Source organism: Cervus elaphus, chromosome 32, assembly GCF_910594005.1.
Source record: "Cervus elaphus chromosome 32, mCerEla1.1, whole genome shotgun sequence".
Lineage (NCBI taxonomy): Eukaryota > Metazoa > Chordata > Mammalia > Artiodactyla > Cervidae > Cervus > Cervus elaphus.
This window is the reverse complement of record NC_057846.1, coordinates 29,395,466-29,410,971: the sequence shown is the minus strand read 5'-3', so window position 1 is coordinate 29,410,971 and position 15,506 is coordinate 29,395,466. Positions and strand designations below refer to the sequence as shown.

Sequence of the window (15,506 nt, the reverse complement as noted above, 5' to 3'; positions counted from 1 at the left end):
TGTCCATCAAGTTGGTGATGCCATCCAGCCATCTCATCCTCTGTCGTCCCCTTCTCCTCCTGCACCCAATCCCTCCCAGCATCAGGGTCTTTTCCAATGAGTCAACTCTTCACATGAGGTGGTCAAAGTACTGGAGTTTCAGCCTCAGCATCAGTCCTTCCAATGAACACCCAGGACTGATCTCCTTTAGGATGGACTGGTTGGATCTCCTTGCAGTCCAAGGGACTCTCAAGAGTCTTCTCCAATACCACAGTTCAAAAGCATCAATTCTTCGGTGCTCAGCTTTCTTCACAGTCCAACTCTCACATCCATACATGACCACTGGAAAAACCATAGCCTTGACCAGATGGACCTCTGTTGGCAAAGTAATGTCTCTGCTTTTTAATATGCTCCCTAGGTTGGTCATAACTTTCCTTCCAAGGAGTAAGCGTCTTAATTTCATGGCTGCAGTCACCATCTCCAGTGATTTTGGAGTCCAAAAAAATAAAGTCTGACACTTTTTCCCCATTTATTTGCCATGAAGTGATGGGACCAGATGCCATGATCTTAGTTTTCTGAATGTTGAGCTTTAAGCCAACTTTTTCACTCTCCTTTTTCACTTTCATCAGGAGGCATTTTAGTTCCTCCTCACTTTCTGCCATAAGGGTGGTGTCATCTGCATATCTGAGGTTATTGATATTTCTTCTGGCAATCTTGATTCCAGCTTATGCTTCTTCCAGCCCAGCATTTCTCATGATGTACTCTGCATATAAGCTAAATAAGCAGGGTGACAATATACAGCCTTGACGTACTCCTTTTCCTATTTGGAACCAGTCTGTTGTTCCATGTCCAGTTCTAACTGTTGCTTCCTGACCTGCATACAGGTTTCTCCAGAGGCAGGTCAGGTGGTCTGGTATTCCCATCTCTTCCAGAATTTTCCACAGTTTACTGTGATCCACACAGTCAAAGGCTTTGGCGTAGTCAATAAAGCAGGAATAGATGTTTTTCTGGAACTCTCTTGCTTTTTCGATGATCCAGCAGATATTGGCAATTTGATCTCTGGTTCCTCTGCCTTTTCTAAAACCAGCTTGAACATCTGGAAGTTCACGGTTCACGTATTGCTGAAGCCTGGCTTGGAGCATTTTGAGCATTACTTTACTAGCGTGTGAGATGAGTGCAATTGTGCAGTAGTTTGAGCATTCTTTGGCATTGCCTTTCTTAGGGATTGGAATGAAAACTGACCTTTTCCAGTCCTGTGGCCACTGCTGAGTTTTCCAAATTTGCTGGCATATTGAGTGCAGCACTTTCACAGCATCATCTTTCAGGATTTGAAATAGATCAACTGGAATTCCATCATATCCACTAGTTTTGTTTGTAGTGATGCTTTCTAAGGCCCACTTGACTTCACATTCCAGGATGTCTGGCTCTAGAAATTATTATCTTATTCTAAAAGGGAAGCTGGAATTGTGGAATGAAGATTGCTTGTCGAATAGGCTAAGCAAAGCAGATCAGTTATAAAGAGTCAAGAACCTGGCTGGTTCCTTAATAAGGAATAATCTCCCTTTGAAGAACCATGAATAGATCTTGTTTCCTGGACTCTTCCATTCGTACAAGTTACATTTTGTTAGGCAATCCCTCACTAGCCATTGTTATCACCTGCCATCTTCAGTTAGATCCAGGTTCCTCAGTCCCATTTTGAAATATGCATATTTATGTTACCTTATTCTTATTAGCCCATACTATAAGTCTCATAGAATTTCTTAAGACTTAGCTATGAAGACTACACAGCTTTTACTGAAAGACTAAGGATATAAAGAATAAAATATCTGCAAAGCCATCTAACCAACAGCTGAGATTTACAGATCAATAACCAACCATGTTCATTAGATGTGATGTGCATTTCAGAATACAAACACCTTAGTCTATATCTACTGAGATTTCTTCATAATTTTTCTATGCCTCTCTGCCTAGTTAGGTGGTTTCCTCTATTAGCATTCAGGCTTTGGGCCACCTCTCAGAGATAGAACTGCCAAATTCCCAGAGACATAGAAACATTACTGACTATAAGTTATCTGATCATACTGTCAAAAATACAGAAAATCCACTAAGGAAACTGTCAAATGTAATTCATGGTTCCGGAATAGTGTAATGTGATTTCATCAAGATACACACAAAAAAAGACTATAAAGTGAGTCACTATTATCTACCAATAATCTGTAGCTCCCTTTTTCCCAACTCAAACATTTTAGTCATAATGAATAATAATTAATCAGTAGCTATGGTCAAGTCTAGCATCCAGAAACCATCTTGTCTTCATTTTGAGAGCACTTTTATGCATTTCTAGGAGCTTCTGAGTCCCTCTCTATTCAGCTTCAGTCCTAGCCAATGTGCCCCAGTTTCCAATATTTCACAACTTATTATGAGATGACTTATTAAGAATTAGAAAAGGAAAGTACAAATTCCTTAATGGTGATTCCAACTAAACCCCTAACCCTCGGGCCACAACTGCAGCATCACATAAGAATTCACTGCAATGTGATCAGCATCACTGCAAGAATAAGAGAATATTCAACAAAAGTTCAGAAGAGAGAAGATGAGAATTTGATCTAGGGTTTTAACAGAAAGTAAAGAAAGGGAAAACGCTGACAATGCGGTTTGATGGACCTGCTGTTCAATTAGATGAGTGAGACAGGTCAATGTGATCCAAAGAGGATCCCAGAGCACCAGCAGGAGTGCCTAAGTGTACTGTTACACACTAAATCAAGAAAAAAAGCTTTGTTAGGCTGAGGTGGGTGTGAAACATCCAGGTAAAGATTTCTAGAATAGATTGTTGACAGAGAGGAGCAAATGTAGTTTCCTCAAGTTAAAGGTGTAAGATGGTTGTGCATTACAGTGCATCATCTCCTTGTAAGTAAAAACAGACGCTAGGAGTAGATAATGAGTTTGAGTAAGCTCCGGGAGTTGGTGATGGACAGGGAGGCCTGGCCTGCTGCAGTCCATGGGGTCGCAAAGAGTCAGACACAACTGAACGACTGAACTCCACTGAACTGAACTGATGAGTAGATAAGACTAACTAGAAAGTATGTAAAAAGAAGGAATAAAAAAATATCATGAACAAAGTCTCAGGCAACAGGAAATCTGCAGCTGAAGATGAAAAGTGAGAAAAAGAGAGTGAAAGATAAAACTGGTAAGAGTTCATATACTGCATTTCCATTGAAAATATAAAAAAAGACACATTCTTGCCAAGAATTTGATAATGCAATCTATCAAAGAGCTTTAAGACTTGTATCTACTAACACCACAGTGAATCACAAGTTTTGTAATGTATTAATTTAGACATTGGAACATTCAAATCAAAGAGAGACAAGAATTACCAATTAAGTCAAATGTTTGCTTGGGGTAGGAATATCATGTTTATTTTGTTTACTTAGAGTCATTCTTTCTTTTTCAATTAAGCTTTAAACTGCTGATAACTTTCCCAAGTTTTAGTTGATGTTTCTTCTTGTGATCTTTATTCATTTGTACTCCAATACTATTCATGGTAAAACAAGAAGTGCAAAAAACAAGATTTCAATCTTTAGGATTTTGATTGCATTGTATTGGCTGGAATATACTTAGCATACAGTCTACAGTTTTGAATGAGCACAGAGTTTAAGATAAGATGGGTAGTGCATCTCACTAAACATCACAAAAGGAGTCAGAGAAAACAAAAATTATACTCTGAGCATGTGTGCAGATATTTTTACAATTATGTAAGTCTGTTAAATCAAGCTGAAGTATAGAATTAACTAATCATTTGAGATAGAATACTATCATGGATAATGTTATTTTTTGGCATGCTTGAATCATATTTTTCAAAAGTTTCTGAAATTCACTTCAGGTGTGTATAAGTATGAAACAGGTTTTGAAAAAAATTACTAGTTGTCAATGTTAAACACTTTAAAGTCAGTTGTGTTTTTATTTATTACATGCAAAGAGCTCTTCTTGTTTTAGGAAATAAGTGAAATAAATACACACATAAAAACATATCAGTATTTCTAAAAGGAAAGAAGGCTTGTAAAGTAAATGGACACAGACACAAATGAAAGATCTTCACTTGTACTTGTCACATGCCAAAATGTATTTAATTAATCCAGCTTTCTATATCACATCCATAATTATTAAATGCTTAAAATTTCTCCCAAGAATGCTTAAACAATGAGGACCTTTATTATTAAGACACAACACTCTGCATGGAACTGCTTATCTTTGAATCACAACTAAAACATGAACTTTAAGAAACTTCATGAGATAAAATAGCTAGAAGTCCAATTGCCTCTGCTGCCTAGAGCAACTCAACTGATCAAAACATTGATTTTTGCAAAGTGAATCTGAAAAAATAAATAAATAAAATGCTGATTCAGATGAGCTCATTTACTTCCACTTTTATTAACGTCTCCATACCAGACACAAGTAATAAGCATTAAAGATGTAGAGATTTAGAAATGCAGACAATCATTCTCCACAAAGGCCAAATTTGGAACAACAACAAATAACAATAATGACTTAAGACAGAATGCCTTGGAACAAATAGAAGTCTTGATAATGTAAGTGCTAAATAGCAGTCTTTTACTTTGGATGTGCATGGGTTTCATTTTGTGGTAAGTAGGTCCACAAGTGATACAGCTATTATGTGCAATGGAAATCATGCACACAACATAATGATACACACAGCATGATATTTCAAACCTTTTAAAATTTGTAGCCTCTGACAAATGGAAGAAAGTGCCTACAGAGAGATAAGCTGTCCAGAAGAGATGAGAAATATTAAGGCATGTCCACCGAAATCTTATGAAAATAACTGAGTCTCTGCAAAAGGTCTTAATAATCTCTGAGTATTTATACAAAATTATAGTCACTAACTCTTTATGAAAGTATTTAAGCACAGTGAAGAAAACAAAAAAGTATTATGAGGCTAGGAATCAGGTAAAGACACAGGTATCCGTGTTACAGATAGGCCACAAATTTGCCTCTGAGCATTTTAGCAACTAAGGCAAAGAAGAAAACACAATCAGTTTTATGATGAAAAACATTGCTAAGAGTGAATACCAACTGGTTTCTCAGAAGCATAACTAATTCTGGTACTCAGGCTAGATAGTATTTCCCTTTCATGAGTCTCATGTTGAGAAGGAGGTAGAAACCCAGAATATAATTCAATAAGTCTTAGGTAAGCAATTTCTTACTTGGAGTAGTTAATTTCTTCTTCTGATTTAAATTTTAAAAACCCTCGACTACTCTGAGTAGATATAGGCTTGTGCAACTGCAATGATAACAGTATTTTCCCATTCATGACATTGATTTATTATATCATGTTTCACAAAAATGTTCTTCCTTGTGGTAGCTGAATTGGTTGTTTCTACCCAAGAAAGAATTAAAGGCTCTTTTATCTCAGGTAGATAATGTGTATGTTTCTAGCCATTCTAAACAAAGATGAAAGTTTAAAAACCAGCGTGAAAAGAAGTTAGATAATGATAACATGTGGGTTAGTAATTGAAGTATTACACGTCTCCAGCAAAGAAGAATATGGTAGGCTTTTACCTCTCTCAGATTTAAGGTTGCATTTCTAATTATTTAGAAGTAACCCAGAATGTCCCTGATTTATAATCATTAACAATTCAGCCGAGAAATGACAAAGTAAGTGTGCTGTGCAAGGCACTAAGAGTTTAGGCCAACCTGATCCCCACTCCCCCAGAAGCCAAACCTCAAATCAACTTGGTTGTATTCTCTTCATCATGTCATTTAACCAGTCACTCTGGTAAATAATAGAAGCTGTATTCTCTAGAAGAATACCCAAATCTAGATCTGAAGGGACGAGTTTTGAGAAAATGATGGTTCTTAGGCAGAAAATATGTTAATCATATAATCATACCTTATAGTTAGACACTTAAATGTTGAGGCTTGCAAAGGCTTTGAAAAATATTTCTCAAGAAGAGGTGTTATTCAATAATGACCCCCTTATGAATATAAAAGAAATGTCCTTGCACAATAACGTTCAGTTATCTGTATATCTTCATTTGTAGTTGTTGATATGTTAAGTCTCAAAGATTGCCATTGAGGATTTTAGTTTGATAATGGATTCAATTATCTGGTATTTATTTCCAGGTTTTTGGCCTATCATGAAAGCTAAGAACGTAATAACTTTAGTGTAAGTACAATCATTCAGATCTATTTTTTTCAATTTCAAGAATGATTCTAAATATACAACAAGGTGGAATGCCAAAGCCAGATTGTAGGTTAAATCCAATTTATGGCCCTAACAAAACCAAAATTATTTGCAGTGATTCAAGAGTAATTGAATTCATAGTGATTCAATCACTCAAGTGATTCATAGAACTAGATAAAATATGTAGAGTTTATTTTAAAAGATTGGTACAAGGTTATAAAACTTATTCAGTGACCTAAATTCATGATATAATTATCACTTCCTCTAACATTTTATTCACAAACATCAACCACTAATAATTTGGTCCAAAGTAACTGATTATGAATGAGCATATCAGTAAGAAATTAAAACTGTGAATAATCATTATGTAGAAAGTGTAAATACTATGACTATAGCTCAAATATTTCAGTTTTCTTAGAAACAAGAATGTTAGAGAAATTCAGTAAGAAACCTCTACTATCAGAAGTTTTGCAAGTATCCTGGAATTTTTTCCCATAAATAAGAACATAGTATTTGGATATAAAAAGCACATCTTTGAGTTCTGATTCCTTTATTTATTCACCCTGTGATCTTAGGCATTTTCACTAGATTTTTCTGAGTCCCCATTCTGGTACCCTTAAATGAGAATACAATATTCAAAAAACTTATTATGCTGTTCAAACGAGGCTATATTGGGGGAATAAAAAGAGCTATATTACTTTTATTTATTGATTTTGAAATGATTTTTTCTGGGGGGGGGGGGGGGGCACAAAAATGTCATTCTCAAAAAACGTTCTCAGAGCCCTAGACTCTGAGACTTGGAAGATAGGGATCAGCTGGTCTTGAGGTTTTGACTTTGTGTTCTTCAGTCTTGCAGTTCTAGGAAATGTCCTGGGGTCAAGTGCAGGGGCAAAGGAGAAGTGGCCTGATAGAGCCCTCAACCTCTCTTGCCCCAACTAGAACTGTTCCCCTTTTATCAGTATTAGGTATTGTAATTGTTTAGAAGACACTGTTCGAACAAGTTCCTTAGATGTGGCTAAAAGTGATTACAACAAGACCTAGAAATCAAATCCAATTTCCACCCTGCAATGCCACAATCACCTGAGAAACCGGAGGCAGAGAAGGGTTGTAATACACCCAAGGAGCCACCTACGGGTGATGGCAAAGCCAGGCTTTAAACAAGGTCATCTAAGCACTCCTTCAACCAGACCTGTGCCCCTCTCACCACACAAATCAAGCTCCTTAAAGGTTACAAGCTGTTAGATTTTGAAGTGAGAGATTTAGTACATTGGGGTGCCTCTGACTTCCAAATGCCACTGAACTTCATCTTTAGTGTGGGGTGATGGTTTCAACTAATAACTAAGGCTGAAACTTCAGCTCCTATTCCACTGATGGGCATTGCCATGGCAATTAAAGCTTTTCTGGCTGGATAATGAAAAAACATTTTTTAAAGGTTTCTGATCTCAACTTGCCATAGAAGACTCTAGACAACCTATTTAATTCCAACAAAGCAGTATAAATGTGCTAAAACCAGATCAGGGCTTACAATATTTTTTAGAGTCAATCTCTAAAAATACCATTTAGGAACATCAAGGAAACTCTCAAGATACTTGATGCAATTTTTAATTTTTAGGATGGAAATCTCTGTAATTCTCTTGGAGGCATGGTAATCCTTAAGTTTGTTCATTCTGTGGTTGGCCTAGAAGTGTCTGGTAAGTTTCATTTAGGATATAAGATTACCTCAGGCTTCTAAACATTTGCCAAGAGAAAGAAGAGCATTAGAGTAAAATAAAAACTTATATGTTAGTATGTTAAAATCTGTACTTGTATAAAATGAAGCAGTTTACTCCATCACATAGATTTAGAAACTAACAATTTTATCACAAATCTATTTTCTGGATGCAAAGGAATCAAGGTTAACTGTTTCTCAAGCACAATTCTAAACAATTAAAGTTATAAACATATTTTGACACAAAATGTTTATTCATTTATGTACTTACCTATTTAAATGTATATACACAAAAACTTCACAGAGATTTGAACAAAAGTACACGGTCATTTTCCTTAGGAACTTAAAGTTGTAAGTTCTGCCACATCATATTTTAGCTGAAATTCCAATACAAGTATGAGAAACACCTCACTAAATATTACATAAAAGGAAAGCCCCAAAAGACATGTTGATTTATTGTCTTACAGCATTAAGCCATCTTGTAGAGCTATGATTTTGAGTCCATAAATCTTAAAATATTCTTTTTCACTGGACCTTCAAAATTTGATGTATTTTCATTTGCTAAAGTCTGGGGATCAGCAAAGCTATAATAGCCAGTGCAGAGACTAGAGTATACCCTTAGTGATGACAGGGGCTACTGAAGGTTTCTAAAATTGTCATTTGCACAACTTCCCTCAAATGTATTTTTCTTAATTCTCTTACCATTTATATCAAAAATGTTCCCGCATCCCACTTGTGTAAGTGTGTGCTCAGTTGCTCAGTTTTGTCCGACTCCATGACCCCATGGACTGTAACCCCCAGGCTCCTCTGTCCATAGGATTCTCTAGGCAAGAATACTCGAGTGGATAGCCATCTCCTTCTCCAGGAGATCTCCCCAACTGAGGGATCGAGCTCCCGTCTGTGCATTGCAGGCTGACTGGTTACCATCTGGGCCACCAGGGAAGCCCCTCACACCTCCTAAGCTATATAAAAAGCAACTGTTTCCCTATTGCTCCTTGAAGTTTACTTCAACGTCAATGAAACAAGTCTATATTCTGAATACAAAGAAATCAACTTTAACTATTTCTCAATCTTGGTGACTGGTCCCTGTCATCAAAAGAGAACTGGAACTTGACCTGGATGGTCAGAATTTATAATTCACTTACATGTGAAAGAGGTCAAATAATTCAGTAGTCACAATCATGTTTCCTTATTCTAAGCCAAGACATGAATATATAAGGCAGGTTGCTAAAAATATGACATTGGTTGGACAGTATTATTTTTCACTATGGAATGACTAACAAAAAAATACCACCTACTTACACTTATCACAAAGCCTCCTAACACGGCAGCAAGACGACTTTCCTGGGCTGAGTGTCTTGTTGATGAAACAAACAAACAAACAAAAAAACATTTTTAGGATTCTTCTAAGTGTCAACTCTCTTTTTGATTGAAATTATAGAATAATGTACTATGAGACTTGGTTTAAGATCTCCTCAGTGTTTGATCAACTACTTGTTTAAACACTTAGTTGTTTTTTGGCTAGATTATCTCACCCAAGCACTGTACTTTCTTAATGACCTAATTGTATTATTCAGGGAAGCTTGTACCTTGCCTATCTAGGGCAAGTTTCAAGCTCTTCGTAGATGGAATTTTATTTAAATTGAAGAGATAAAATTAAGCAACAGTGACTGGACTACATTTAATTAACTCAAACAAGTACAATTATATTTATTGAAAAATTGTCTTATGCACCTTAGGATTAACTATACAGTTTATAATTTTTGTACATTAAATGATAATTAGGAAAATATTCCAGAAGCATATTGTTTACGTTCTGCAAGTAATGGAAAAAATCGATTTTAACTTCTAGTTAATCATCCTGTTATAGGAACAATTCTGACAAATAAAAGTGGTATCAAATAATACTGCTAAAGTTGTAATGTCCTCCTGATATGTTTTATGTTTTTGATCTCAAAGCAAATTACAGTTATTCAGAAATATATGCTTAGCATCTGAAAGCCTAATTTCTTGATTGCTAAATGAACAGAAATGAATTAAAGCTCATATTTCAAAAGCTAAGTAAAAGAATTGCCAAAGACATATGGGTTACTTAAACATACTATTTATTCAGCCTGATATCTCACAAACAAACACTGCAAAAAGCAAATGTATAAGGTGCCAGCTCTGTAAATTAGCGGCATTCTCTGTTGCAGTGCATAAGATACGTAGCTTAAAAGAGGGCAACCCCAGAGCTAAAATAAAAGCTACAGCTATTCTGTCAATTATCAGCTACTAAAAGTACTCTGTAACTCAGATATTCCAGGGTAGAGGGTGCTGTCTCTAATATCAATATTCATCAACACCCACATTTGCAAAGCAGTCACCCATATGCTGGGTTGTTTGATGCTGTTTCTTCTTGAAAAACAAACACCAGGGCAAAATCCAGTGTAAAGTTATAAATTTATTGGAGAAAGAAACAGGTAGAGATCAAAAGGAAAAGCAAGACCAGAATACTTTGAGTTAGAACGACGCTCTCCTTTCAACACGGATCTATTTCATCAGACACTTGGGTGCAGAAGAGAAGATGAAACATGCTTGTCTTCATTAACAAGCAAGTTTTATACACATAACATGTTAGTTTTCCACCTTAAATCTTTTAATATGCAGATTACATTTAGTTTTATAATAATGACAGTAGTGGCTTAGCACCTAATTACTGAAGCTTACCTTTAGTTTAGAAACTTGCATAGGACAACACTATTTACTAAACAGTACTTTAAATATCAGTATCCACACATCCAACAGAGCAAAAAATGTGTGTTTGTTTTTTAACCTCAAAAAGAGAAAATAGTTTGGCACAAAGATGAAGAATTAGCAGAATCTTCCTTCTCTAAGACCTGGGGTGAGCAGGTTCAACTAATAATGACACTAATGATCTAAAACTAAGCTAAATGGAATTCTTGCAGTATTATGTACATTTGTTTATCCATCAAATCCCAGTGAACATTGTTTTTCATCTCATGTATTTAAAGCATCCCAGAAACCAAAGTACTTACGTGGATCTGTCTTAAAGTAAGCATCTTTGGATCATAGTCAAGAAGCAAATGATGTTAAAAAATAAGTATCTGCAGCTTTTTTTTTCTCCCCTCTCTCCAGTTACTACATGAGGGGCCCTTCAGCAGGAAGCCACCAGAAAATAACTTCAACTTGCAATGGTCTAGAAATTCCAAGCCAATGATTTCCTCTGATAAGAGGTAATCCAGACAAGTGTTTGTACATGTAGTTCACCCATCTTTACAATGTATATATTCCAGAGTGTGTGTTAAAGTCCCCTTGTTCCAGAAGTGAAGCCAAACATGACAACACAAATTTTATTTCCCAAACAGGAGGATCTCAACGTTTTCTATAAGGCTTGACTACCTTTCCTCTCTTGCCAGTTTTAACTTCCCACAGCAGCTTGGCCCTCATAATTTTTCAGCACCCTCCACAGATCTTTGCCTCTAACATCCCTTCATCTCTTCTTAGTGGGTCATTGCCAAAACATTCCCTCACCTTTTGTGGCTTATCCACCCAGTCTAGCACATTCTGGCTGTGAGAAGCCCTGAATAATTGTGTAGTAGTTTCGAGGTTAAGGTGGGATCTTCTACTGAACTAAACAGAAGTTTTCACTGTGGATTTGCTCTTTCGCTGATTAAAAAAAAAAATCAGTGATGCCAGGATTCAGAAGGAGATAAACTAGCAGGAAACTAATAGAATATCAGGGAAAGTGATCCCCCCCAAATGATTTTCCCCTTACATTTCCCACAAGAATAAGCTTGTTCATGTGGCCTCTTTTGCATCTCATATAAAACCTACCCTTCTCCCAAGAGGCTGGGATGCTTCGGAAAAGGCAACAAGATCTTTCCATCACAAAGGCATTGAGTCCTACCTTAGGTTAACATAGAGATTATAGGAGACCTCTTTTCCAGGCCATGGTCTACGGATGGTGACCTTACCCATAACACAAACTTATTGTTTTCCAACCTTAACTAGAGCAGCAAATCTGTCTCCTCCCTATTTAACTTTTCCCCAACAAACTCCATGTCTTAAACGAAATGATGTCTTAGTTCCTGTGATCATCCCCCCTCCCCCCCACCAGCCCTTCATCTACAGTGAGAGGCAGGGCCAGTCCTCTCTCTCTGCCTCCTTGCTCTCCTACGCGTTTGGCATAGGGATCGGGGTACATCTCCCAGGAGAACTGGGCTCCTGGGTGGGCATGCTGGAGCTCTGTGCTCAGGGCAGAGAGAGCAGGCTGCAGACAGAAACTTTTGCCCTCTACAGGGGATTTCTCCCATCCTTTCCTCCTCCTGGGCAAAATCCATTTCCCTGATATTTCTGGGGAAACCCTACTAGTGAAGTTCTCCCAGCTGGTGAGGGTACCTCTAAAAGTCCACACCTGAACAGATGGACTCTTTTAGTCCATCTGAACTGAATCTCTAGTATGAGAGACAACTCTCTGAAGCAAGAGAAAACGCCTGGGAGTTAAAGAAGCGTGAAGAATAAAAAGAAAGGATGCTCCCAAGCATTGCCCCCTTTCCTGCTGTTTCATTTACCGTGAGCGGGACATTTAAATGATTTTGTGGATTTTTTTTTTTTAAGTTGTTTCTCTTTTGGTTTTAATAGGCACTGCAGCGGTGCTCTTTTAAAAGCTGTGTCCACAGACAGAGGGGCAAACTGTCAGCCTGAACGCTCTTGCCAGCCAACCCTTCTCGGTGGAGAGAGGGTGCGGCGAGGGGACCCCGCGGAGCGGCGGGGGGCAGAGGGGGTTCCGCGCGGGTCAGGAGAGCCCCTGTTCGGAAGGTGGGAAGAGGGCAGAGAACCTCCCCGGGCTTCCCGCCCCCACCCCGGTGCAGCCCAGACTGGCTCCCGCCTCCCCGCCCCCTCCTCACTTCCCGAGACCGGCTGGCGGGCTGTGGATGCTCCCGGCAGGCACGTTCTCTGCGCCGGTGTCGCCGGGCCAGCGGGGGAACCCCTCTGGTCCCTTCCATTGCGCCGGGTCCCCGCACCGCACACGAGTTCGCGCCCAGGGCAGTGCCGCTGTGGCTGAGACCATGTTAGCGGTCGTGGGAGAAAAGGGGTCGCGGGAAGAGCCGGGATGAAAACCAGCCTTAGCGGCAGACAGTACCGAGAATCTCTGAGCGGAAATAGGCGGTCCCCGCGTCGGGTCGGAGGGGCCGGGCGGCTGGGAGCGGGAAGAGGAGGCAAAGTGGCCGCGCAGCTCGGGCAACTTTGCTGGGTAACCGGGTGGCAAGGGGCAGAGACCGCGCCGCCGCCGCCGCCGCTGCCCGGGCGCTGTGAACGGACACGCGCCCCGGGTCTGGTACCCAAAGTGATGCTGAAACTGACGAGGGGAGGACAGGATGGCCGTGGCCGGGAGGAGCAGGCAGGGAGGGGACCCGGCCCGAGAGTGCACGCCGAGCCCCAGAAAGCCGCCCTCCATCCTCGTCCTCGGCCCTGGAAGGGGAGCCCGCGCCCGGGTACACTTCACCCCAAAATGCCCACTCGCCGTCCCACGGGGCCACCAACTATTCTAGCAGCGCGAGGAAGAGGCAGCGGGAAAAGAGACAGGAGAGCAGGCGAGCGCCAGCCAAGGAAGGGACGGCGCCCGCTCCGAGCATCACGTACCTTGAGCTCCTCAATGTCCAGGTTTGTTGATCTGTCCATGGAGCGAAACTAAAGGAAGTGAAGAGGAACCGGGCAAGTGGGACCGAAACACAATCTAGTCTCTTAGTTTCCAGCCTAAACTCAGCTTTATCCTCCTCCAAACCCTGGCAGCATTTCTCAGTCTCATTCTCCGTGATCGCGCCGCCTCCACCGGTTAAAAATAATATAAATAAATAAATAATAATTGTAATTCACTTTCTTTGACTTCCTCCAAGATTTTGTGCCAGGTGATCTTTAACCGCGGTGCAACACAGCTCAGTCGAATCAAGCAGGGGATGGGGGGGAAAAAAATCCACTCTATTTAAGATTATTTCTTCTTCTGCAATAAGCTTAGAAACCAGCGAATTGCTGCATCCCAAGAAAAAAAGCTGCTTCCCTGGACAGCATCATGCGGCAAATCTCAAGCAAATGTGTTCAAACTGAAGAGAAGAGTATATGATAAAAGCCTTCCTCCGCCAGCCTTACTCTGGTAGCTCATTTAGCACACGGAGTCCCAAGCTTCAGCAGTGATCAGCTTCCGTGGCAAGATAACCAAATCCCCCAAGTCCTGCCTAGACTTAAAAATGTCTTGCAGCTCTGAGGTATCCTCTCAGTGGAGGGGTGGCGGGGGGCGGGGGGGGGGGGGTAGATAATAAAGTCTGAAGGGAACGTTCTCCTTTGAAGGTTATGCTAAAAGAGTTGAGAGGAATAGGAGGTGGCTTCGACAGAGGAGAGAAAACAGAGAGAGAGGGAGAGTGGGGTTGCGGGGAGAGACTGAGAGGGAGAGAAAAAATTTTCCTCTTGCTTTGCTGTTTTACTGGCCTTCACCACCAGGTGACTGACTTCACTTCTCTCTTTCCACAGCCAGCGCTAAGGGGATTTCTCTCATCTGTCAAAAAGCAACATTTCCTCTCCAGACAAGTACTGAGCTACTGGGTCTTAAAGACTGCCCTCTCTGCCTGAAATCCACGAGGTGACAAGCATCTGAATTCCTCTCGCGTGTTGCGTCGTCTTGTTCCCATAGATCTGGGAGAAACATGCGTGAGTGCTTCATACACATGTCTTCACTTTACATCACTGCTGCTTTCAGTGTCAGGGATTTTTTTTTTTTTCCACTTAAGACTTTTAGAGAAAGTGACAAATAGAAATGTTAGAGGAAATCTCCTGCACTGATGCTTAGAAAGAAGTACATTTTTTTATAGGAAAAAAGCATTTTTTAAATAGACCCTGATGGGTGAGTACGCTTAGCTTGTAGGCTGTTGAAACAGGGAAAGGTCTCGTTTTCTACATTTGAACGTTTTCGTGTAAAAGTTTGACTATCTAAAAATATTCTTTATTGAAGTACAGTTGATGTACAATGTTATATAAGTTAAAGGTATACAATATAGTGATTCATAATTTTTAAAGGTTATATTTCACTTATAGTTATTTTTAAATGTTGACTATATTCCCTGTGTTGTACAATATATCCCTGTAGCTTATACATAATATTTTGTACCTCTTAGCACCCTGCCCCCATATTGTCCCTCCCTCCTTCCTTTTCTCCACTGGAAACCACTGGAACAAATTAATGTGTGTTCTCTATATCCGTGGTGCTTCCCAGACGGCTCAGTAGTAAAGAATCCGCCTGCCAATGCAGGAGATGGAGGAGATACAGGTTTGATCCCTGAGTCAAGAAGATCCCCTGGAGGAGGACATGGCAACCCACTCCAGTATTCTTGCCTGGAAAATTCCATGAACAGAGGAGCCTGGCGGGCTATGGTCCATGGGGTCGCAAAGAATCAGACACAACTGAGTGACTGAGCACGCTCTATCGGTCTCTTCATTATTGTTGAATATTTATTCACTTGGCTGCACTGGGTCTTAGTTGCTACATGTAAGATCTCATTTCCTGACCAGGGATCAAACCCAGGCCCCCTGCGTTGGGAACGTGGAGTCTTCACCACTGGACCA

At 39.9% G+C, this 15,506-nt stretch overlaps 1 protein-coding gene across 1 annotated transcript in view; it reads right to left on the bottom strand.

The window, feature by feature from the left end:
• The window catches only part of SGCZ (sarcoglycan zeta), a 1,061,503-nt gene extending 1,047,846 nt beyond the window's left edge, over positions 1–13,657 (bottom strand). The window contains exon 1 of the mRNA XM_043893729.1: positions 13,536–13,657. Coding sequence (XP_043749664.1) covers positions 13,536–13,574 — 39 coding nt within the window. The 5' untranslated portion in view covers positions 13,575–13,657. The remainder of the gene's footprint in view (positions 1–13,535) is intronic.
• Positions 13,658–15,506: the final 1,849 nt, after the last annotated feature.